General features: G+C 43.4%; 1 protein-coding gene across 2 annotated transcripts; it reads right to left on the bottom strand.

Moving 5' to 3' along the window:
- Positions 1–1,612: 1,612 nt before the first annotated feature.
- Positions 1,613–24,983, bottom strand: HIF1AN (hypoxia inducible factor 1 subunit alpha inhibitor). Of its 2 annotated transcripts, none has more exons than XM_053582947.1 (11): positions 24,842–24,983; positions 22,263–22,309; positions 21,638–21,735; positions 16,291–16,510; positions 15,743–15,993; positions 11,705–11,853; positions 7,585–7,730; positions 6,702–6,808; positions 6,225–6,288; positions 5,886–5,996; positions 1,613–4,332 (listed from the first exon to the last, which is right to left on the bottom strand). In XM_053582947.1, exons 4-11 carry the CDS (start codon positions 16,465–16,467, stop codon positions 4,288–4,290), a joined length of 1,050 nt encoding a protein of 349 aa, XP_053438922.1. In that variant the 5' UTR covers positions 16,468–16,510; positions 21,638–21,735; positions 22,263–22,309; positions 24,842–24,983; the 3' UTR covers positions 1,613–4,287. The 2 variants fall into 2 exon arrangements, with proteins under 2 accessions (XP_053438922.1, XP_053438921.1); XM_053582946.1 differs by having other exon boundaries at positions 21,670–21,735.
- Positions 24,984–25,029: the final 46 nt, after the last annotated feature.

Below are 25,029 nucleotides of genomic sequence, written 5' to 3'. Positions count from 1 at the left end.
GAACATCCCTTCAGAATAGACAGTCATCAGAGAAGTATGCAGGGATTGGAGGACAAACAGTTTGAGGTCACAGACAAAGAGGAGGAAGACAGTCTGAACTGTCAGGGCCTCTGGTGCCCCTGAGCTACTTCCAGGCATATCCTATCATTCCCCGCATCTGGGTAACCTGGTCACTGAGGGTCATTCCCTGAAGCCCTTGCTAAATTATTAACTGCATCAGATTTTGAAGGGTGGAAGATGCAGAGGTAGGGAACTTATGGAGAGAAAAGACACAGCCCTATTCTTGGGAAGTTCACATTCTGAAAGGAAACACAGAACCATCAACTGCTTGCCCCCTCTGACCTAAGGAACCCACTTCATATGAGTCACAAGTTTAAAGGGACAGAGGAGGGGTGAGAAGTGAGGTAACTCAGAGACCTGGGAAGACTCAAGTTGTGTTTCTCAACATGCTAGGACTCAGCATATTACTTAACCTCATCACTGCTCACATACCTGGGCCAGAGGCCTGAGCACCCTCCACTCAACCACAGCTGCACTGATGTGGGGGAAAAAATTTATGTTGCTGGGAGGCCTAGAGTGAGGGAGTCCCTTTCTTGAGTGCCCAGGGGCTTGGAGGATCCTGGAGGTAGAGCTTTGCATTCCACTTTCTTTCTCCTCTCTCAATAGTCCCTGACCTCGTGTACACAGGTTACACAACATACATGGATAGCTTCATAACCTCTGGTTACTTCATGTGGTTTCCTCTTCAACTAAGCAGAAGTTCCAGATTTTCTTTATACCCTGCAGTATGAAGAATGTTAAATACTTGCCATAGGCAGGGCATCAGGGGTGCTGACTTTTACAAAAAAAGATTTCCACAAATACCAAACACATGTCTAAACCATTTCATTGTTATTCTTTGCCCTATAGCTTGCATTTGACACCTATCTATCTTTGTTGGCTCCCACCCAAAGGAATCTATTTCTATATCCAGCTCAGGCTGGGGACTGGGTCCCTATTCTTTAAGAAATACAAGTCCACCCACTTGTGGCAATACTGAGAGGGTATGCAGCCCAGGAGTCTCTAGGGGTAGAGGGAGGGAGTGTCTTCCCCACACTGGGCTGGCCCACTGATAAGGATCCTTCCCCTCTCTGTCTCCTAACAGATTCAGATTAATGATCGCTCATTCCTAATTGTCAAATTTCTTTTCCTTCATCCTGTGTCTAATCACCAGTGACAGAAACCATTACGCAAATGAGAGCAGACGACTTCCCCCAACTGTTCGCGTTGGTAAAAACCTTGTAATTTAGAGCTCTGATTTGTAGGGGAAGCTGGTCTCCCCCAGGCATCCTGGGCATCTGCTCAACTGACGCCCAGAACAGCCCCTCCTCCATCCCCTGAATGCCAAACCCCCCAACAAATATTTGACTTCACAAACAGTAGTTTTCTTTGCACCTGCTGGTATAAATACGGCAGTCTGCAATGTGGCTGACCCCACAGGCCCAAAATCCTACCTTCCCTTGGTGTGTCTGCCTCCATGTTGCCGGCTAGGATGGGGGTAAGCAACTACAGCAGAAATGTTTCTTCAGCTCCAAGCAGAATTTGAGCCTAACCAGCCTCTAACTTAGGTAAGTGAAGGGAAGAGCCTCAATCTTTCCCCGGGGAGGAAGAAAGCAACAGCAGAACATGAATCAAGACTCTGTTCACCCAAAACCAGAGCTTTTCAATTCTATAGATGCAGAAGGCTGCTCAGAGGAGGTATGGGACAGAAATGCAATCAGATCTACAACACAGATTCCCCCTCCCCACCCCACCTCCAGAGTCTTTCAGCACTCCTAACATGGCTTCCCAGGCAGCTTTCCAAACATCTTTAGCTGGAGCCCACAAGAGCTTTCATCCTGGGCTGCATCTTCTGCACCTTCTTGGACTGAGTCTGCCTATAGATAATGCCCAGCAGGGTGAGAACTGAGGATAGGGCCCGTGCTACAGGGAGGGAGTTAAGGAAGGAGAATCAACATAGTTTGGTAGAAAAGGAGGAGCAGAGAGCTTGCAGCCAAACAGCACTAGGTCAGAATCCTGATTGCCACTCATCAGGCACTAATCTCTCTGAGCCCATTTCTTCATCTGTAAAGTGAGAATACCTACCTTGCGGGATAGCGAGGAACAAAGATAAAAGCACTAGGCACATATTAGGTGTCTAAAAATCAGGGGTTGCTATTACCCAAGGATTGGGACCAATCCTATGAAGGTTCCAAGGTCAGTCTTCTCCCTCCCTTCCTCCCCTTCAGCTACCTTAGATCAGACCTGTGTTTAAGCACAGCACCCAGCAAGGATCAGCTGAGTGGCACACACCTCCCTGCCGCACATCACTCACATCTTTGAGGGCTGAGCCAGGACTGGAGCAGACATGCTGAAGAGAAGGTAATAATCTGCTACCTTTCCAAGTGTGACTGTGGCTAAGTTTATCCTCTGCCTTATTTTCTTTGCTGCTTTCTTAAGGGATGGAAATCCACTGCAATCACACTTCCCAGCACTGACTGTATGGAAAAGAACTACACTTAAGAAGGGTATCATGTCTTCACACCCACACTGCATCAGAGAACCCCAGAATGGGGCACTAAAAATAAAACACTCCTTCCCAAATATGCACACGTGTGCACACACATATACCCACATCCTCTCAGTTCATCAGTGCATCATAAACTGAGCTTTGGGGGTGAGAGCAATAGCTCTAGAAGTAAACTTTAGGCAAAACAAAACAAAACAAAACAAAAAAAAGGTGGAAGAAAAATAAAACCAAAGACTTAATGCTTCTTCCCTTCCAGAGAAGGGGATGGAGATGGGAGTGGAGGTAAGTAGACACAGGGCCACACCACCCAATCCCAGGCACCCCATTCCCACTGAACAGATGTAAATAATTGCCCTTCAAGTTGTGCAATACACAGCTGTCTGGCTGTACGCTGCAGCCCTGAGAGGGGTTCCCATGACTAGCAACTAACAGGTAAGGAAATTCTACTTCCATGCTCCATTAGTTGCCCTGACTATTGAGGGGCTGCAGAATATTACAGTGGGGTCTGGCAGAGGCGCTGGCTTTAAATGGCAAGGGTACATTGCCTTTGCCCTGAGGTGGATTTTAGGTAGTGAGTTAACTGCCTAATCTTGACCCCTTTTCATTAACTCCACCAAGAAGCTCAGCAGAAGTAGATGTGGCCGGGGCAGGGAGCATCCTAGGGCCTGGAGGTTCTAGCCAGTCAGTCTCAGGCAGATTGCAGTGAGACCTGACCGACATATGATGGCTAAAATCCAAGTTAAAAAGCTTTAGGTCAGGTCAGGTCAGGCAGTACTTCCTGTATTGCCCCACTGGACAAGGTAAGCAGTGGAGAACCTTACTAAGCAGGGAAGCTGGCCAGTGTGGACACACACACACAAACACATGCACATACACACAGAGGTCTGCTTCCCTAGAACCTAGAGACGACAAAGCTAGAAGTTCCTTGGTACACAGCACCGGGGGAAGAGCTGGTGCTGAAGGAGAAACTGTATGTGTCTTTAATTCAGAACTTATATACAATCCTTGGTTCTTATGTCTCAAGGTCCTTGCTATGTATGGCTTGAGCTTGTAGGTCCCAGCCGGAACTCTATTTAATCCTCTCTCACAGGAAGGCTCTTTAGGCTCTCAAAGGCAAGCCTCCCTCTCTTTCTTCCCCGTTAGAGTCCCAGCAGCCATTCCCACCCAGCTTAGTTTGACTATGCAAAAACTGGATGGAGGCAGACGGACCTGATGACAGTCAGACTATTTCTGGCCCTACAGCCCAAATACAGTGGGGGGGTCCAAGAGCATCTCCTCTCTCTCAGGCTGAGGCACTGAGGCTGCAGGAGATAGGGCTGAGAGCCAGAAGTGACACCCTGACCCAGAAGGTGGCAATGAGGAACAGATACACACATCCGTGTGTGCGCGCACACACATGCACACACGTGCACACACATCCAAAAGTTGACAGACTAACACACACAGACATGATGATAACCAGAAGCTGGGACTCCACACACTGAATGTAGGACTTTGGGGTTGGGGGGGCAGAGGGAAGGTGCTGGGCACAAAGAGGCAGGAGTAAGAAGTCCCTCCAAATGGGCATGGAGTGCCAATTGCCCTGCCTCGCCCCGAACACCTGCCTCCAGGGCCATGGCAAGAGTCCAGTCCATTAAGTGCAGCGTGCAATACTAGCGCTTGGAGTCTCCTGTCCTCATCAATGAAGCGGTGTGGACGGGATAGCAGTCACCTGGCAGGAGGCCTTGACTCCTGGCAGGCTAGTTGTATCGGCCCTTGATCATTGTGTTCAATAAGGGCCCCACCTGTAAAGAGACACGAGGAGCCAATCAGAACTGCCCTTTTCCTGGCCCTGGAGTTGGACAGGGTATGTCTGGAGACATTCAATGCCCAGCCAAGAACAAGAGAAAAGTTTTCATTCAATCTTGTGAACTCTCTAATCAACCCTCTGCCTGAAGGTCAACCCAGTATTGTGGGGCACAGCCCCCTCCTCGGGGGTTCATATTGTACTACTTTCCTTCTCACAACATCTTACTGCATGAGCACCAAACTGACAAGCGGGTCAGAAGAGCTAACAATCCCCAAACACTTGAGAGTGTTTCTCTAATGTGCCTTAAGAATATTAAATGCCTGGCAGCACCTGTGGCTCAAACCACATACACTGGAGCTGGCAGGTTCGAATCTAGCCTGGGCCTGCCAAACAACAATGACAACTACAACCAAAAAATAGCCAGGCGTTATGGCAGGCACCTATAGACCCAGCTACTTGGGAGGCTGAGGCAAGAGAATCACTTAAGCCCAAGAGTTTGAGGTTGCTGTGAGCTGTGACATCATGGCACTTTACCGAGGGTAACAGCTTGAAACTGTCTCAAAAAAAAGAATGTCAAATGCCTAGCACTCTGAGGCTGAGGTAGGAAGATCATTTGAGCTCAGTTCAAGATCTGTCTGAATAAACTGAGATCCCAGCTCTATTAAAAATAGAAAAATTAGCTTAGTGTGGACCCAGCTACTTGAGAGGCTAAGGCAGGAGTCTGAGGTTGCTGTGAGCTAGGCTGAGGTCATGGTACTCTAGCCTGGATAACAGGGGAAAAAAAATGTTAGGCTGGCATGGTGGCTCATGCCTATAATCCTAGCATTCTGGGAGGCTGGTAGATTCAGCGTAGGAGTTCAACACCAGCCTAAGCAAGAGTGAGACCCCCATCTCTATTAAAAATTAAAAACTGAGGCAAGAGGACTGACTGAGCCCAGGAGTTTGAGGTTGCTACGAGCTATGACACCACAGCACTCTACCTAGGGCGACAGAATAAGACTCTGTCTCAAAAAAAAAAAAAAAAAAGTAAATGTCTCTCTATATCCTCAAAAAAGGTAAAAAGGTCACCTACAATTGGGGCCAGTGCCACCTATCAAATCCACAAATTTCTGCGGCTGCTGATGTTATCCACGGGAAAGAAGCAAGAACACTGCCAATACAAATTTACCCAATGGGCCACAGGCATACATGCATGGGAAGCAGGTCTCCATATTACCTAGAGCAGCCTTGGTACAGCTGGGAGAGTACAAGGAGATACTTTAGTGCTTGCTTCCCATTCTAGAAGAATCCCCCAAGGGGTCCCCAGCTGGCACATAAGCCCCGTGGGGAACATTACTACTAGCATGGAACAGATTATAATTGATCCACCATGTCAAGCCCAGCTCTCACCAGAAAACAATTTTCTAAACATACCCATAACCTCTATGGGGAAAGAGGACACCAGATACTAAAACAGAGAAGCTATGAAGAATGTCATACCTGTCCTGACTTTCCTTGGTCAACCCACCCACTGAGCCACTGGAGTACCACCTTGGGACAGTCACATACCTCTTGTGGGTTCCCCAAGGCCTCTCCAAGCATCTTCTCAATGTTTCTCATTATGGCCACTTTCTGATGAGCTTTGAGAGGATATTCAATTCTCTTAGGGGTGGGAGCCCCCTGCAAAGGAAGCAGTCCCTCAGGAAATGCCTATAGCAGCAGACTTCACTATCTCTCCACTATTCCTAGTACTATCCTCCTCCTTCTAAGAAACCCAATTCAATCCTATCCTTCTTCATCTCCCCAGAATCACTTCCAGAGATAACCAACCATCTCCCACCCCATCCAAAAAAATGTATATCTGTTGCTCAGTTCCATCTGGGGGGGGAAAAAATCCACCATATTCACCTTATACCAGAAGTTCACAGTGATGGTAATGCCCCCATTTAGTAATGACTCTATATGATGCCACCTGCAAGAAAATAAACAGGCCCCTGTTTACCACTGATGTTTTAGTGGGAGGGATGAAAAATTAGGTAGAACCCAGATAAGGGAACCAGTGAAGAAAATATTTGTGTGCTCATCCTGTAAAACATATATAGGGTTAGAGGCAGTGATGTTCAGTCTCTAAATACACATACTGAAGAGCCAAAAACAGTTTCTCCAGGCCCACCCCTCTGGGATCTCTCTGGAATTGAAAAACTGCCGTCTTATCTTAGAGATAGGGCTGTTATTTCGTGCATGTTCAGTATGCTCACATCTAGACATGCCAATCTTCTTGCAGACCACATAATCCTGCCACAACTCAGAAAGGACACAGAGAAGGCTTTCCAGGTAATAGGAAAGCAAGCTCCCAAGAAGCCCCCAGCCCTACCCTCTCCTTACCAGTACATTGGGATGTAAAGAACATCACCAGGACCAACCACTGTTTCATAACCAACCACATTTTGGAAATTAGGGAACCTCTCATAGTCAGGATTGTCAAAGTCCACCTAAGAGGTTCAAGAGAAAGAAAAAAAAAATCAATCACCAAATCTTTACCAGTAACTAGTTTATGTGCTAGTTTAACAGTTTAAAAAGAAAGATGTCAGAATTTATATCTAGCAGAAGACACAGTGCACATTAAACTCATTCTCAGAAAACAATGTAAGACAATCCATGAATGCTAAGTGATAAAGAAACCCAGGCTTCAGTGTTAAGTCAGAAGACCTACTCCACTGCCCGAGAACATGAGGAATTAGGACTTATCCATCACCCAAACCTTCAGAAACTTTCTCCCAAAGTCATATTCTAATTAGCAAAGATTTCTACTGCAGTAGTTAGGTAGCTCTCTTGTCAGGAAAGGCCACAAAGCCGATGATGTACTTTATTTAGATCCAAGACATATAATTAACATACCTCAATTTTATTCACCTTTTTCCATATCAAAAAGGAAAGTATCCATGACAGAAGCAACCGATGACGGACTCCAGTGGAGACATATTTTATTCCATGAACTTTTAAAGCTAATCAACACAGAGTAACTGGAGTCTACCAGCATTGATGAAGGGGTCTGCCCCAAGAATTAACTCTACAGGGCTGCTCATACTTACAAACATCTGGGGACCACAAGAGTTTGTAACATGTGAGCCACACTATGAAGTTAACCTCTGGGTTTGTCTGTATGACAAAGCCAGCCTGTACTCCAAACCTAGCATACTACCACAGGGAAAGGGAAAGGCATTCCTAGAATCTGGAGTTCTACAACCTCCAGACCACACAAGCTTACCTGGCTCTGCCTGTCACATGGGTGATGGACAGGATATGGGTAGAGGCACTCAAACTGATCTGGAGGGAACAGGATACATCGCTTGTGGCCTTTTATCTGAGCAAAGAAGTTCTGTTGCTCATCATAGTGAGCAGGTGTCACATTTCCTGTTAAGAAGAAAGACATTTTCTTATCCAGAGTAGAGGCTCTACAGCACAAGCTAGAGTACAGAACCCAGTCCTGGAGAAAAACTAAGCCTGTCCTCCTAACTAAGAGTTCCTAATCAAAATTCTAGGCAGAATCAGGGAAATTCCAATCACAACTCTCAGCAAATTAGGTGTTACATTTTATGGGTAATAAGTCTAGCAAACATCACTGGTTAAATGGCCACCATTAGCTATGAAAGAAAACATGATGGCAGCTCCCTTACTGGGGGCAAGTGCACATCAACATCATGCAAGTTTAGCAGGGTAATGGGCTGCGCATACTTATACTCTTCTTGACTATGGCAAAAATTCAAAGGAAGCAGAACAGTTAGAAATCACAGAAATGATTGCTGTCAACAACACATGTATCATCTGCTTTCAAGAGTTAACCAGTCATCCTAGGCCAAGAGTGGTGGCTCACGTCTGTAATCCTACCACTCTGGGAGGCTGAGGCGGGTGGATTGCTTGAGCTCACGAGTTTGAGACCAGCCTGAGCAGAAGCAAGACCCAGTCTCTACTAAAAATAGAAAAAAACTGAGGCAAGAGGATCACTTGAGCCCAAGTTGGAGATTGTTTTGAGCTATGACACCACAGTACTCTACTGAGGATGACAGCTGGAAACTCTGCCTCAAAAAAAAAGTTAACCAGTCATCTCAAGTCACATTGATTATGTACTTGCTTGGGTGTGACTCTTTTGGACCTCAAAGGTTCTCAACCTTTGTTCCCACCTCAACACACCTGTGAGATGCAACACTTCTCAGAGTAACACTGGGGCTCACTGGTGCTAGTGATTCTCACTGGAAGGAAGCATATCAGATTCTGAAGAGATGTGTATATAATTTAAACAGGGTACATCATTTACAATGCCACCTTAAATCAGTTCTGCCCTAGTGTATGTATGTTCTATCTACACCTTTATAACTAGGATAGTGTCTGTTGCTTGCCCTTTGCACAATCCTTGATTTGAATGCACACCTCTATAGGGTGAAATTCAGAAAACATTTCCCAGCTCTGCCTGGGTATGCTAAGACAGCTGCCTTCTTAAATGCTGAGAGTCCATGTATATCCTCAAAGGAAGAGTTGGTCTCTCACCTCCACCTGAGGGAACCATTTCCCTGCACCCTACCACAGGGAAGGAAGGCAACAGAAAAACTGACTCAAGTAAATCAGAGCTGGCTCCTTCCTGACAGATCAATCAAGAGCTGGTTTCAAACAGGCAGGTGGGTGTCAACTTATAAGCTGCATTGCTGAAAAGGATAATTAAAGAAAAAACCAAAGAGCTCAATAATGAATAACGATAACTAATAACTTTGCTTCATTGTTCAACCCAGTTTACTCATCTAAGTACCTACTATGGGCCAAGCACTGAGTTAGTACCAGAAATAAAAGTTAAGTGAGACAATGACCCTGGACCATAAGTAGCTCTCCTCCAGACTAGTTTAAAGACTTCTCTCTCTTTTTTTTTTTTTTTTTTAGACAAGAGTCTCACTATGTCACCCTTGGCAGAGTGCTCTGGTGTCACAGCTCACAGCAACCTCAAACTCTTGGGCTCAAGCAATTCTCTTGCCTCAGCCTCCCAAGTAGCCTGGGAATACAGGCACCCACCATAATGCCCAGCTATTATTTTGCTGTAGTTGTCATTGTTGTTTAGCAGGCCTGGGCCAGGTTCTAACCTGCCAGCCCCAGTGTATGTGGCCAACGTCCTAACCACTGAGCAATGGGCGCCAAGCCAAAACTTCCTTTTTATTCAAAAGAAAAGAAAAGAAAAAAAAATACATTCACATATTTGCTTGTGTATGCATACACTGCTAGCAGGAAACACAGTAATTAATAATATGCAATACCTCCAAGGAGAAAAGGAGGCGGGGAGACAGGAGTGGAAAAGAGATTTATCATTACATACCTATCTACATTTTCTGAATTTGAATTCCATGAATGCATTATTTATTTCAAAAGATAAGGTTCCCTCGGCACCCACAGCACAGTCATTACGGCACCAGCCACATACACCAAGGCTGGCATGTTCAAACCCAGCCTGGGCCAGCTAAATAACAATGACAACTGCCATAAAAGAAAAATAGCCAGGCCTTGTGGTGGGCACCTGTAGTCCCAGCTACTCGGGAGGCTGAGGCAAGAGAATCTCTTAAGCCCAAGAGTTAGAGGTTGCTGTGAGCTGTGATGCCACAGCACTCTACCGAGGGCAACACAGTGAGACTCTACCTCCAAAAAAAAAGATAAGGTTAGGGAGAGGAGGTGGCTCAAGCCTGTAGTCCCAGCAATTTGAGGCCGAGGTTGGAGGACAGTTTGAGGTGGGAAATTCAAGACAACCCTGAGCAACATAGCAAGAACCAATCTCTACAAAAAATTTTAAAATTAGCTAGGTATAGTGGCCTGCATACGTAATCTAACTACTTAGGAGGTTGAGGTGGGAAGATAAACTAAACCCAGGAGAGCAAGTTTGCAGCAAACAGTGAGCTACGATTACGCCACTGCACTCCAACCTGGGGGACAGAGTGTGACCCTTTTAAAATAAGTACACAGGCCAGGCACGGTGGGTCATGTCTGTAATCCCAGCACTCAGGGAGGCTGAGGCAGGAGGATCACTTGAGGTCAGGAGTCTGAAACCAGCCTGAGCAAAAGTGAGATCCTGTCTCTACTAAAAATAGAAGAAATTAGCTGGGTGTGGTGGCACACATTTATAATCCCAGACTAAGGAGGCTGAGACAGAAGGATGGCTTGAACCCAAGAGTTGAAGGTTGCAGTCAGCTATGATGACACCACTGTACTCTCTACCCTGGGCAACCGAGTGACACTCTGTCTCAATCAATCAATCAAAGATAAGGTTAAATTTTTATTAGAAAAGTAAATTTCCCAGGAGGTGCCTGTGGCTCAAGGAGTAGGGCGCCAGTCCCATATGCCAGAGGTGGCGGGTTCAAACCCAGCCCCGGCCAAAAACCACAAAAAAAAAAAAAAAAAAAAAGAAAAATAAATTTCCCTTCTTTTACTGGGATAAAAATATTTTGAACACAGACCCAATAAAGAACAGCAGTACAGTTAATGTTTTGAAAACAATGGACCACGAAAATAATAGTGGTCCTGTAAGATTATAATGGAACTGGGCAGCCCCTGTGGCTCAGTGAGTAGGGCGCCGGCCCCATATACTGAGGGTGGCAGGTATGAACCTGGCCCCAGCCAAACTGCAACAAAAAAATAGCCAGGCATTGTGGTGGGTGCCTGTAGTCCCAGCTACTTGGGAGGCTGAGGGAAGAGAATCACCTAAGCCCAAGAGCTGGAGGTTGCTGTGAGCTGTGACGCCACAGCACTCTACCGAGAACAACAAAATAAGACTCTGTCTCAAAAAAAAAAAAAAAAAAATTATAATGGAGCTATCCTATTCAGGTATACCACTTTTTTAAAACATAAATACTTAACCACTGCGTTATAACTGCCTACAGTATTCAGTACAGTAATCTGCTAAGTTTGTAGTCCAAGAGCAATATGCTACACCAACACAGCCTAGGGATGTAGTAATCTGTATCCTCTACGCTGGTGTTAAGTATACTCTATAATGCTCAAAAATTGACAAAATTGCCTAAAAACACATTTTGCAGAACTCTCCCTGTTCATTAAGTGATGTATGACTGTATTTCAAAGAGGTCCCTAATATCTCACACAGCAACTGAGAAAGGGAAAAGGCAACTTTTTAGAGTACATGAAGTGTACCTGCACAAAGACTTTACATACAGTATCTCATTTTATCTTCATAACTATTCATGAGATATTACTACATATCACATTTCTTCTACAGATAAGCTGAGGTTTAAGAAAGGGAAATGACTTGTTCAAAGCCATGAAGCTGATAAGTAGTGGAGATAGGACTAGAAATCAGGGTTCATATGACTCCAAGCCATGGTGCTTTCTGAATGATTTCTTACCTTCCATCCCAATGAGCAGCAGGTTAGAGGTCAGCTGCCCCCAGCCACGCTTTCCTTGTTGTTTATTAATCCAGTTCCAGTTAAAACCCAAGAAGTCCATGACAATCTTCCTGCCCACAGTGTCATTGAGTGTTTGCTGCAGATACAACCTATGTTCCCCCAGGAGAAAATCCCATTAGTACACACACACACACAGTCCCTGGCACAGCCTCCCCACACCTGGAAATACAAACCCAAATCTACACCAGCATCTCCTACAGAGAACAGCTGCAGTCATGCAAATCTTAGCCAATACAGAGTCTCTAGAACTGAAATCTTACCCATCCTTCTTTGAGCTCTGTTCAACTCCAAACTTTTTAAAGAAGTGATTTCTTAACCTCTTAGGGGTCAAAATATGACTCCTTTAAGAATCCAAGGAAAGCCGGGCGCGGTGGCTCACGCCTGTAATCCCAGCACTGTGGGAGGCTGAGGAGGGAGAATCGCTTGAGCTCAGGAGTTCGAGACTCGCCTGAGCGACAGTGAGACCCCGACTCGTGAAAAAAATGGAAAAACCCAGCCGGGCGCCGCGGCGAGCGCCTGTAATCCCAGCGGCTTCCGGAGGCTGAGGCAGCGGGGTGCCCGCAGCCCGAGTCTGAGGTTGTGGTGAGCTACCACGCCCACTGCACTCTGCTCAGGGGCATAGGGTGGGACCCTGTCTCAACAAAAAAAAAAAAAAAAAAAAGTGAAGAAATAAAAAATAAGCAACGAAATAAAATAAAAAAAAAAAAGAATCCAAGGAAAGTGGGCGGCGCCTGTGGCTCAAGGGGGTAGGGCGCCGGTCCCATATGCCAGAGGTGGTGGGTTCAAACCCAGCCCTGGCCAAAAAAAAAAAAAGAATCCAAGGAAAGGTCCCCATAAAAATGCACATATACACAGAACTTTCATACAATTTCACAGATTCCTGGAAGCCTATCCATAGACCCTAGAATGATGAATCAGTGCTTGAGACATCTCCTTTGGCCTTCGTGACCACTGTGGTAGACTATATTACTATTCACCAATAGTTGGTTCCATCCCTGTGGGAGAGTTTTTCTTCTATACCCCCTTGAAGCCAGGCTTGCTTATTTAACTTGCTTTGGCCAATAAAATGTCCACAAGTGACTTGCATTGTTTACAACTTTAATTTTTTTTAAATGAACTTAACATTATGAACATAACTAACTATAAATTTAAGAATCAGGGCTCAGTGCCTGTAGCTCAGTGGTTTGGGTGCCGGCCACAAACACCAGAACTGGCGGGTTCAAGCCTGGCCTGGGCCTGCTAGAAAATGGCATTAAAAAAAAAAAAAAGTATCAGTCTACACTACCATATCTCTTTTCCTCTGCCATGACAAGTGCAAAGTTCAAGAGAGTAATGCTGGGGCAACCAAGGTCCCAGAATGAACAAGATGATGTGAGAACAAGATGATCTGACTCACGACAGACATGTAGTATGTGTAGGAAAGCAATCTTTGTTGTTTCAAGCCCCTGAGCTCTGGCTTGAAGCCTTGTTTATCTTAACCGATTCAGTCACTTTTCTTGTTGCAACCTTCTACAACTGAAGGAAGACATATCAGGTACAGGCCCTAAGCTCCTAACATACCTGAGAAAGGTCAGACGTTACTTAGGGGGTGTGAAAACCCAAAAACACTTGATCAAACCCCACAAGAGACATTTAAGAATGTGCAAACCTGAGAGACAGAAGCAGCTCTGTGCTAGTCCTTAGATCATTACTTCAAAAAGCTCAAAGGCATCTTACTGCCTAGAACCATAATGTTTAATGCAACATTAATTAGAAATGTTTAGGTTGGAAACATTATCATTTTGAAGATATGAAACCCTCAGATTCAAATGCAACTCTTCTAAGAAATAACATGTATATCCACAAAAAATTTTGCAAGTAACTTTGAAAGAGCTGGACACACTCCCCAAACACGAATCTAAGCAACATTAATATTATACCCGAACAGTAAATGTTCAAAATAGCTCAAAGAGGATCCTGATATATTTTATGCCATAATTACAACAACCTGTACAATCAGACAATGGAGGTAGTTGATGATAAAGTCAGTTCATAAGGAAAAATATACACATAGTAAGCAATTCTTCTTGAAAACTCTTTAATCACCCATGAAGTACAGGTCATACTCAGTGAGGCAAAATGCTCTCACTATTGGATGATTTTAAGAGCAGAACAAGAAGATTCATGTGTTTCATTTCATGCGCATTCTAGGGCATACATTCATTCAATGGAATTACACACTTTATCAGTTTAATCTCTCTCACCATTGGGAATGTGTGTATGGGAGTATACACATACATGCCGTGTTACATTTGAATAAATGAATGAAACAACTAAAATGAAGCAATACTTTTTTTTTTCTTTGTTTTTGTAGAGACAGAGTCTCACTTTATGGCCCTCTGTAGAGTGCCGTGGCCTCACACAGCTCACAGCAACCTCCAACTCCTGGGCTTAAGCGATTCTCTTGCCTCAGCCTCCCGAGTAGCTGGGACTACAGGCGCCCGCCAGAACGCCCGGCTATTTTTTGGTTGCAGTTTTGGCCGGGGCCGGGTTTGAACCCGCCACCCTCAGTATATGGGGCCGGCGCCTTAGCAACTGAGCCACAGGCGCCGCCCTGAAGCAATACTTTTAAGACATAATGAACACATCACAGTTCATACTTTAGAAACTAGTGAAATTCTCATCATTATGACAACTGCTAAGTGTTAAGAAGAAAAAAGCTATTTCAAATCCATTCACCTAGCCACATAGCACTAACATGAAATCAGAAACAGAACTGAGACAGGAGATAAGAGAAGTTCAGGGTTGGGCACCAAATGTAAGATGGTCATTTAGCCTGAAGTACTCAGTGAAAGCAATTCCTCAGGGGCAATGTTATACCCTGGGAATGAATGCTGTCTGAGACCCACATAAGAGGTTGCCCTCCCAAGCAGGAATAAAAACAAAAGAGAAAGAACCACTCTTCTGCGTGTGCCTTGGGTTTACTATTGTGATAACAAAAACAAACCTACTATTCTTCCCTAAACCATCTCCTTTACTCCAAAATCACAATAAACTAGTATATAACTTTTCAGCTTGAACTGTCCTCAGTCAACATAATAGCATAGAACAAAGGCTGCAAACTGGCAATCTCACAACTACATCCAATGATAGTTTTTTGTTTTGTTTTTTTTTTAATCCCCTTCAACTTTTTTTAAAAAATTGAATTAGCTGCTTACATTTAAAAATCAAAAGATTTTAAATAAAAATTCTGATCTTGAGGCCAGGCACAGTGGCTGATGCCTGGAATCCTAGCATTTCGGGAGGCTGAGGCAGAAAGATCACTTGAGCCCAGGAATTTGAGACCAGCCCAAGCAACATGCAAGACTCCATCTCTACAAAAAATAGAAAAATTAGTCAGGCTTGATGGCATGTGCCTGGCTAATGGTAGGTAGTAGTCCCACCTACTCCAAAGGCTGACTCCCCCTACTTGAGCCTGGGAGGTTACAGTGAGCTATGAAGACATCACTGAATTCTTGCCTGATCAACAAAGCAAGACCCTATTTCAAAAAACAAAACAAACAAAAACCCCCTGATTTCAAGCTTCTCTTGAAAAATTAGAACAGGACTGCACCTCCAAATGGAAACAAGCAGAGTTAAATATGTCTTCAGCTTCATCATTAATTTCCACCCAGACTACTACACTCATTCACTCATCCGCCTAACTGTCCTAGACAACAGTGACTCTTGTTTTATGAGGAAGAACATGCAAAACTAGAGATTCACAGTTCAGATGTATTATTACCTCATTCCTCAAGCTAGAGACCTAACTGGCTGTGGCCTCCAAAATCCTTAAAAATAACTCTAACAGGCTGGAAGAGTATACTATTCACTGAACAGAAATCCAGAGATGAGAGCCACCAATCTCTAATCACCCAACTCCACCACACCTTCAAACAAACATAGGAAAAGAAAATGGATGCCCTAAGTCCAACAGAAAACCAAGATTTGGGAACTTACCTCTCTTCCCCTCCTCGTTGTTGTATATCTTGCAATTTCTCCACAAACTCATGAAATTTCATTTCCTCCCTGCTGGACCTCGGCTTAAAGTTCTGGAAATTAGCCATCTTCTTCTCATCATAATACAAGAACTTATGGGTGCTAGCACTATATACAGAGAAGTCTCCGTTGCCAATATTCTCTTGCAGGTACTCAAGGTCCCATTTCAGGGCAGGATACACAAGATTTGTGTCAGTCAGCACCACAGGCTCCTAGGCGAGAACGCCAGGTTGGGGGATAAATATAAAAAAATAAATAAAGTAATCCTACAGAGCTGGTGGGTGCTCCTCCTGTGATCCCAAATACTTTCCAACTTCACATTAATTTCTCCCATTAAGCAGGATGAACCGCTCAAGTCCCACTTCTCGCCTCCCTCACCACCTCTCCTTCACGCCCAGGTCCACAGCCCAGCCGGTCCCCGACTCCAGCCACCATTCGCCTCTGACCTCTCCTCCCAACTATGAAGGAGACCTTCCCACACTCCCTTCAGACGCGGCCCCGCCCCCCACCTCATTCTCAATAAGCTCTTCCGCCCGAGGGTCACTCTGACTCAGACGGGGGATGGGCCTGGTCGGGAAGCCGTAACTGCGCAATTGGGAATCATCCCAGGTGGGGCCGGGGGCTTCAGCTTCTGCCCGGGGCCCTCCAGAGCCCGATGCCACAGCCTCGGCCGCTGTCGCCGCCATCTCCGCCGCCAGGGACGGCCCCCGCCGGAACCGGAAGCTTCGCCTATTCCGGACGAAACCACAACGAAAACCATAGAGGTGAGCTGTGAGAGACAGAGCGGTCCAGAGACACAGAGCGGGCGGACCGAGGCGTGGGGGAGCGCCAGCCAATCGTGACGTTCAGCTCCGCGCCCTGGGCTCCACCCCCGAAGAACTGCTACTAGACCTAGTCCCTCGGAAGAGGGGTCATGACCTGGCAAAACAATTTACCAAATATTGCAGCCTCCGTGTGCCCAGGCCTACACAAGGGACAAAGAGGGAGGCAAGTTGAATCAGGCATTAATTTCTTCTCGCCCTCATGAATGGGGAGAAAAGCAAACGCCTATCTCCCCCTTAGGAATTCAGAAAGACAAGCAATGGTCACATTGGTAGATGTGAGCAAAGGTGCCTGAAGGTCTAGGAAAGAGATAAGATGGGAAACTGAATTATTATTTTAAAATCAAGAGTGGTTTTCTTTTGTTTAGCATCACTTGATTTTTCTGCCTGTATCACCATTTTTCCTATTTAAATATATTCTTGCCATGAGAATAGTGTTATAGTGGCCAACCATAAATATCCCACAATTTCAAACAATCTATATTGATTATAAAAGGCCATATCAATTAACTATATACTTAGGCAGTTTTTATGGCTGGCTGTGGGAGGTGGAATTCCAAGATGGATCCCAAGATTTACACCCCATAGTGCACACACTCTGTAAAGTCTCTCCCCTTAAATGAGATCAGTACTATTAATATTATAGGGTATTACTTGGGTAATTAAGTTGCTTTATAGGGCAAAGATATAATTAAGGTACCTGATCAATTAGCTTTCAGTTAAACAAAAGGGAGATTTATCTTGGGTGGGTCTGACCTTATCACTCTAGCCCTTTAAATCTTGGTGTAGAGCACTGTTTTCAACCTTTTCTATTTCACAGAACACTTGAACCAATAGTTAAACTTCTGAAGTATACTTCAATTATACTGATCAAAAAAAAAAAACATGAGTAGAAAAGGAATATACTTGCTGTGCTTTGAACTTCTTTTGAAAATAATTTAATTAATATCCTTTAAAATTTGTCGAGTCACATCTAAGATCTTCTAACAGTGTGCCATGGCACACCAGTTGAAAATCACTGGTGTAGAGATTAGAAGCAGAAGTCCTAGAGATTTGAAGACGTAGACAGCATAAGCTGTCCTGTTTGCTTTGAAAGTACAAATTGTGACATGGAATGTCATTCAATGTGACATGGAATGGCAAGTGAACTCTAGGAGACAAGATTCCTGACTGACAGTCCCCAAGAAAGTAGGCACTTATGTCCTATAAATGAAAGTAATTGAATTCTGCCAACAACCACACACGTTTGGCTCTTGTTCCAATGCCCCAGTTACATATCTGGTACCCAACATGGGACAACGCCCAGAGGCTCATGGCAAGTATTGGGGTTTTCCCAATCTTTGGGTGATTGGGACAGAAGGAGTTTGAGAAACGTAACTTGGATTCTCCTCCAGAGGTACCACTGGGATGTTTGCAGGTCAAATTAACATGCCTTCTTCCTAAGGAAAAGTTTGTACTTTATTCTGGTCTGGTAATGAGTGCACTCCTATTTATGTACACACCTGGTACACTCTCTAATTACAAGTGCACCTTCTGTTTCTATTTGTGCATACACCTGGTTATGAGGCCATTCTCTAATTACCAGTGCACTCCTTGTCTCTGCTTACATACATACCTATTTTTCTGGTTTGTGTATACAACTGGTATTTGCCTCTGTGCATACACCTGGTATTCAGCCTCTAATTATGTACATACCGGTTATCTGTCTGCTTATGTATACACCTGATATTTGTCTCTGTTTGTGTGTGTGCTATTTGTCTCTGTGTATGCACCTGGAGGAAAGCCCATTGGGGTAAATCCTGTCTAATTGGGTCATTTATAACTATTACCCTCTGCCTAAAAGGAATTTATAATACTGCTTAGCCTGTGAATATATTGGCCCTTAAATGGTTCCTTAAATTATTATACTATTTTGCAGCTTAAATTGTTTTGTCAATGATCAGGAAAATGGGATAAAATTCCATATGTACAACCTTTTGTCTTTACGTAATACAGATGCAAGAAAATAAGAGAATCTTCTAACAGTTCAGAGAAAAGAGGGAGAAAAATCAGCTACTCAGGAGAAAAAAGTAGTTCAGGGCGATCCCTGTAAGCTGGTAAGTGAGATGGATAAGGCTGGTATGGCCAATACTCCCATGGTCTCATCAGCTCCAGAAGGGGAGCTAAGAGTGTCAACCCTTCCTTACCCAAGGTAGAGGGGCCTGAAGATGGTATCCCCATCTAAAGCCCATCTAAAACTCATTTCAGTTGGAGCCAGCCAGGAGGAGCTATGTTTCACTGACTTACTTTTTTTTTTTTCAAAGCTTTCTTTAAATTATATTATGTTCTGCTGTGGTTTTAAGCTTGCTGGACTTTCTGATCTACATTTTACCTATTCTCACTGTCTTCACTTTCCATATAAGGTGTCTTTCCATTCCTTCCTTCCTAATTAAGATTCTGGCACTAGACAGTGACAGTCTATCCTGGCATCACCCCCAATATTTGGCATAAACTCCAAAAACAAGGTTTTGATAAGGGGATGGAGACAGAGCCAGAAGAGGAGACAGGGCCAGCAACTGGCCCTGAAAGCAGAAAGAAGCTTTTCTTTGTTTTTTGCATTTTTTTGGCCGTGACTGGATTTGAACCCGCCACCTCCGGCATATGGGGCCAGCGCCCTACTCCTTTGAGCCACAGGTGCCGCCCAGCAAGAAGCTTTTCAAATGGTGGCTAGCACTATGGTAGAAATCTTTCAGAGGCAGAGGTACCCTAGAGGCTCAGATAAGAAGACATCAAGAGGCTCGGCGCCAGCCACATACACCAGAACTGGCGGGTTTGAATCCAGCCCGGGCCTGCCAAACAACAATGACAACTGCAACCAAAAAATAGCCAGGCGTTGTGGTGGGCACCTGTAGTCCCAGCTACTTGGGAGGCTGAGGCAAGAGAATCGCTTAAGCCCAGTTGCTGTGAGATATGATACCACAGTACTCTACCCAGGGTGACAGCTTGAGGCTCTGTCTCCAAAAAAAAAAAAAAGAAGAAGATGACATCAAGAATACGCTCTGCTCTGGGTGCTGCGCCCTACTCTGCAGTCAGCTAGTTCTCTGGAAAAAATACCCTAGGGAGCAGAGATTATGGCAATTGGATCTGGTGGAGCTCCGCCCCCCAACATAAGCTAGCATCCTCCACACTCATGAACCCTCTAGAACTATTTCAGTCTCATGGACAGAACCAGCCTCAGAACAGATTCAACTCCATCATGCTAGGATGGCTGAGTCTCAGGTAACCCACTTTCTGTTACATGTAAACAAACTGATTTTAATAACACCAGAACCACTTCCTCTGCTTTCCTTGAATTTTTGAGAACTCTATTTCCCTCTCCTATCTCCATCATCAGAGCGGAAGGTAAAATACAATCCACCTATGTATTCACAGCTTCTCTGCCCACTAAGAGATCAAGTTCAATTCCCCTACCTCACTATGAATGAAATCTTAAAGTTAAATTTAACACCTAACTCCTTTAACTTCACAGACTTCCTCTCTTGGAATCTTGAAAAAGCTTAACCTTCTTTTTCCCTTTCCTAGGCTTAGTGTTATAATAAAAGGAACCAGTAAATAGAAGAGAGCAAAATGTATAAAAAGACCTGGCTATATTAATGAATTTTTGGTAATAAAAAAGAAGAAAATAATTTTATATAAAAATTTTTTATATCCTAAAAATGTTTTTTATCCTAAAATAGCTGGTGATTTAAAAAAATTAAGACAAAGCAGAGGGGTTAAACACTTTGAAGGTGGTCCATGTAAATCATAAAGATTTGTTAAAGAAAATTTAAAAAAATTTGATTAAGTTGGCTATAATGAAAGGAGGATCTCTAGTTAAAACAACAAAGTTTTCTGTTCTGTTTATAATACTTAAGTTTAAAGCCTCTTAAATTTCTGTTCTTTAACATGTGTGTTTAAATTAATGGGTAAATGCATCAAAAGTTCAAAACTCAAAGGGTCAGTCTGCCACTATAGCATTAAAATATAGTTTATTAAACTGTCTCTTTATCTTTTTGCCTGCTAAAAAAACTGTGGTCGCTAATTTATGGATTTTGAGAAAATTCAAAGACACTGGACAGTAAGTTCTAAAAACAATATAAACAGCCAGTTATTCATTTCAAACAGAAAAATAAAAGGAGGGTTTCCTTTACTCTTTAAAACACCAACCATTTTTCCAACTGCCTAACACTATGAGTGAAAATTTTAAACTTTTTTTGTTTTGTTTTGGTTTTTTTTTGAGACAGAGCCTCAAGCTGTCGCCCTGGGTGAGTGCCATGGCATCACAGCTCACAGCAACCTCCAACTCCTGGGCTTAAGTGATTTTCTTGCCTCAGCCTCCCAAGTAGCTGGGACTACAGGCGCCCGCCACAACACCTGGCTATTTTTTGGTTGTAGGTGTCATTGTTGCTTGGCAGACCTGGGCTGGATTCAAACCCACTTACAGATGCTAGACACCACCAGGTATCAACATTTACATCAGCAACCAGACGCCAATCTGTATGAAAATATCCACACTTATGAGCAACTGTGCCCCATTTACAGTGGCCCTCGGGATGGATATCCACTCCCACCCTGACAGAGAGCTCATTGCAGAGCCCACTACTCATGCTGCCTGAATTTCAGCAGGAAATAGAGTGGTTAATAATCCATTTCCCAAAGAATTGGGGTCTACAAATCAGAGGAGGAAATGTTAGGTTAGGCAGTTAGTTAGACATGAGCAGGTGGCAAATGTAGTGAGGCTATTTTCGCTATTCTAGACTACCTTAAGTCAAGCAGGCCTGAGTTGTCATGCCAAATTGTCATGGGAATGGGGCTAATCAAGACCTTATAGGTGGGTTGCCTGAAAATAGAGAATAATCCATGTTCCAGTGACTTTCTGTGGTCATATGCCATACTGACTTAACACAAAATTTAAAAAATCAACAGAAGTATTTTAATCTGAAACAAATCTCATAATATATGAGATTTACAAATAAAAGTAGGGAGTGTAAGAAGAGAAACAGCCTTAATTACCTACCCTTAGCTATAAAAGTTACTTATTGATCTAACCGGTTATCAGACAGACACGTCAGCCAGTCCTCCCCTGGTTCTGACACTGTGAAGATCATCACAACCCTGGGATGAAAAAAAAAAACAGATGTTAACATGTATAGATTTTTGGTAAAGAGTTCTTCAGCTAGAGATTAGAGGGCTGGATGATGTATAACTAAAAATAATACCTTTGGGGAAGGGTATAAGAACACTGATCTCTCAAAGTAAGGCAGGATTTGAAAATGATCTCCCTGTCTTCCTGGCATTCCGAATCTTGGTAATAAAAGACAACTTTAATACACACACGTTTGGCTCATGTTCCTGGTTCTGGTGCCCCACTTACACCAAGACCAGACATATTAATTGATGAATCCTATCAGACATTTAAAAAATAATCATCACTAATCCTTTGATAAATTTCCAAAAGTAAGAGGAGGAGGGAACACTCTTTAATTCATTCTATGAGGCCAGCATTACCCTGATATGAAAACAAGACAAAGACATCACAAGAAAGCACAGACTAATTTGCCTTGGGAATATATTCATATATGCAGAAACTCAACAAAATACTAGGAAACCAAATCTAGCACCATATAAAAAGGATTACATACCATGATCAAGTGGGATTTATTCCAGGAATGCAAGGTTAGTTCAAAATCTGAAAATCAATCAATATAATATACCATATTAGTAAAAGAAAAAAAAAAACACGATCATCACAATATATACAAAAAAAGCTTTTGACAAATTCTAATACCTTTTCATAACAAAAAAAATGGGATTCCAATGGACACCATCTAGAAAGTAAAAAAGACAACTCACAGAATGAGAGAAAATATCTACAAATCATGTCTGATAAGGGAATTATATCTAGAATACATAAAGAACTCTTACAATTCAGCAATAAAAAGACACCCAATTTAAAAATGAACCAAGGATTTGAATAGACATCTTGGGAAAGAAGATACACCATGATGAACAAGATCATGAAAAGATGCTCAATATCATTAGTCATTACAGTAATGCAAATGAAAACCACAATGAGATATTATTCACACCTATTAGTATAGCTATAATCAAAAAGACAGTGTAGGCCAGGAGCGGTGGCTCATGCCTGTAATTCTAGCACTCTGGGAGGCTGAGATGGGTGGATTGCCTAAGCTCACAGGTTTGAGACCAGCCTGAGTAAGAGTGAAACCCTATCTCTAAAAATAGCCGGGTGTGTGGCAGGCACCTATAGTTACAGCTACTCGGGAGGCTGAGGCAAGATAATTGCTTGAACCCAAGAGTTGGAAGTTGCTGTGAGATATGATACCATGGCACTCTACTGATGGCAACAAGGTGAAACTCTGTCTCAAAAACAAAACAAAACACAGTGCTGGTGAGGATGTGGAGAAATTGGGAACCTCCTACACTACTAGTGGATGTAAAATGGTGCACCTGCTTTGAAAAACAATTCAGCAGGGCAGCGCCTGTGGCTCAGTCGGTAGGGCGCCGGCCCCTTGTACCAAGGGTGGCAGATTCAAACCCTACCCCGGCCAAACTGCAACCAAAAAATAGCCGGGCGTTGTGGCGGGCACCTGTAGTCCCAGCTACTTGGGAGGCTGAGGCAAGAGAATCGCTTAAGCCCAGGAGTTGGAGGTTGCTGTGAGCTGGGTGAGGCCACGGCACTCTACTGAGGGCCATAAAGTGAGACTCTGTCTCTACAAAAAAAAAAAGAAAAACAATTCAGCAGTTCTTCAAAAAGTTAAACACAGAGTTGCCCTATGACCTGACAATCCTACTCCTGGGTATATACCTAGTAGAAAACATACAACTACACAAAAAACTTATGCAAAAATGTTCATAGCAGCATTATTCATAATAGCCAAAAAGTGAAAATAACTCTAATCCCCATTAAGTGATAAATAAATAAAATGATGTACTATACATGAATATAATAAAATATTATTCAATCATAAAAAGGAATGAAGTACTGATTAGAAACCTTTATCTAATGTACAACTCAGATTTAAGATAATTAAATTTATGGATAGACTTGGATTTCTGTTATGAGAAGTTGAGGACCTGGGGTTAGAACTCTTATATTCCATACTGAATCTCACTTGGATGCTTGTCTATGTGTTTGCAGTACAGCCTGTGCTGCAACACAGACAAACCTGGAAAACATTATGCTGAGAGAAAGACAGACACAAAAGGCTACAAATTGTATGATTCCATTTATATAAAATATCTAGAATAGGCAAATTCATAGAGACAGAAAGTAGATTAGTACTTGCCGGGGGTGGAAGTAGGGGAAATGTGCTAATGGGTATGAGGTGTCTTATGGGGGTGATAAAAGTGTTGTAGAATTAGTGGTGATGGTTGCAAAACTTTGTAAATATACTAGAAATCACTTTATTGTACACCTTAAGGGGTGAATTTTACGGTATGTTTATATAGTCTTAATAAAAATAAATAAATTAGACCGTTTCTTGACCTAAATTAGATCAGGGCTTGCTATTGGTTGAATGTAGATGTTCAGTTATTCTTAACAACACCTAGTGGTGCTCATTTACAAGAGGGCAAGTTTGCTGTGTTGTCCTCCCCAAAATGTGTATACTAAATAGTATGTATCCATTTTTATTGCTGTAATGCATATTTGAGAATATCTATAATAATAGATTTTGCTCCAAACAGTGATCACCCCAAAAGTCACTAGAAATATATACATATTTATGATGCATAAGTTATTCAAATCCCAAGTGAAAACATATTCATATGCAAATATATCTCCCATTCCTCTTTAAAGTTTATTAATTTTGGGCCAGTTTGAAATCTATTTACCCAAGTCCTAGCGAATCTGAGTTTTTAGGCTGTCTCTAGAGAGCTGCCTCAGTTGACAGGCTTAATTTTACATTTGCTGGGTTGAGGTGAGTGGTACATGAAGATGTAAACACGGACGGAGACTGAGAAGCCAGTTGGGGGCCGATTTGTGTGTTGCATGGAGCATCTAAGCGAAGGAGATCAACCAGTTTGGAAACCAGAAGCCAAATTTAAAGAATGATCACGTTTGGGGGATGGAAGAGGTAATGACAAGCTGCCAGAAAGAAGACCATACGTAAAACTGGCTCATTTTACTAGCACTGCTCCTGGGGGAGGTGAATCCGCTGTCTACCTGATATGCTCAGGTTCCGAGTCCCCATTATACCTGATAGGTCTCAGGGAGCGGAGGGAGAAAACGGACGCAACAAGCTGAAATGTCAAGAAGCGACCTGCGCGGTTTTCTCCTGCTCACTAACTCTTGTACAACCTGTATCCAACAGCTCATCGTCCTACCGGCTCCCCAACTCCATTTTCCAAGCCCGCCCCAAACACTGAAGACTTTTTCACAGTCGG

Source organism: Nycticebus coucang, chromosome 3 (genome assembly GCF_027406575.1).
Source record: "Nycticebus coucang isolate mNycCou1 chromosome 3, mNycCou1.pri, whole genome shotgun sequence".
Taxonomy (NCBI): domain Eukaryota; kingdom Metazoa; phylum Chordata; class Mammalia; order Primates; family Lorisidae; genus Nycticebus; species Nycticebus coucang.
Note: the sequence above shows the minus strand (reverse complement) of the source record. Positions and strands in the feature narration are given on the sequence as shown.

Coding starts and splice junctions, on each gene's coding strand:
- HIF1AN (XM_053582946.1), bottom strand. CDS start 21,728: ATGATCTTCACAGTGTCAGAACCAGGGGAGGACTGGCTGACGTGTCTG. Junction 11,854..15,742: donor CAACGAGGAGGGGAAGAGAG/GTAAGTTCCCAA, acceptor GGGGGAACATAG/GTTGTATCTGCAGCAAACAC. Junction 6,289..6,701: donor CTTTACATCCCAATGTACTG/GTAAGGAGAGGG, acceptor ATTTTCTTGCAG/GTGGCATCATATAGAGTCAT.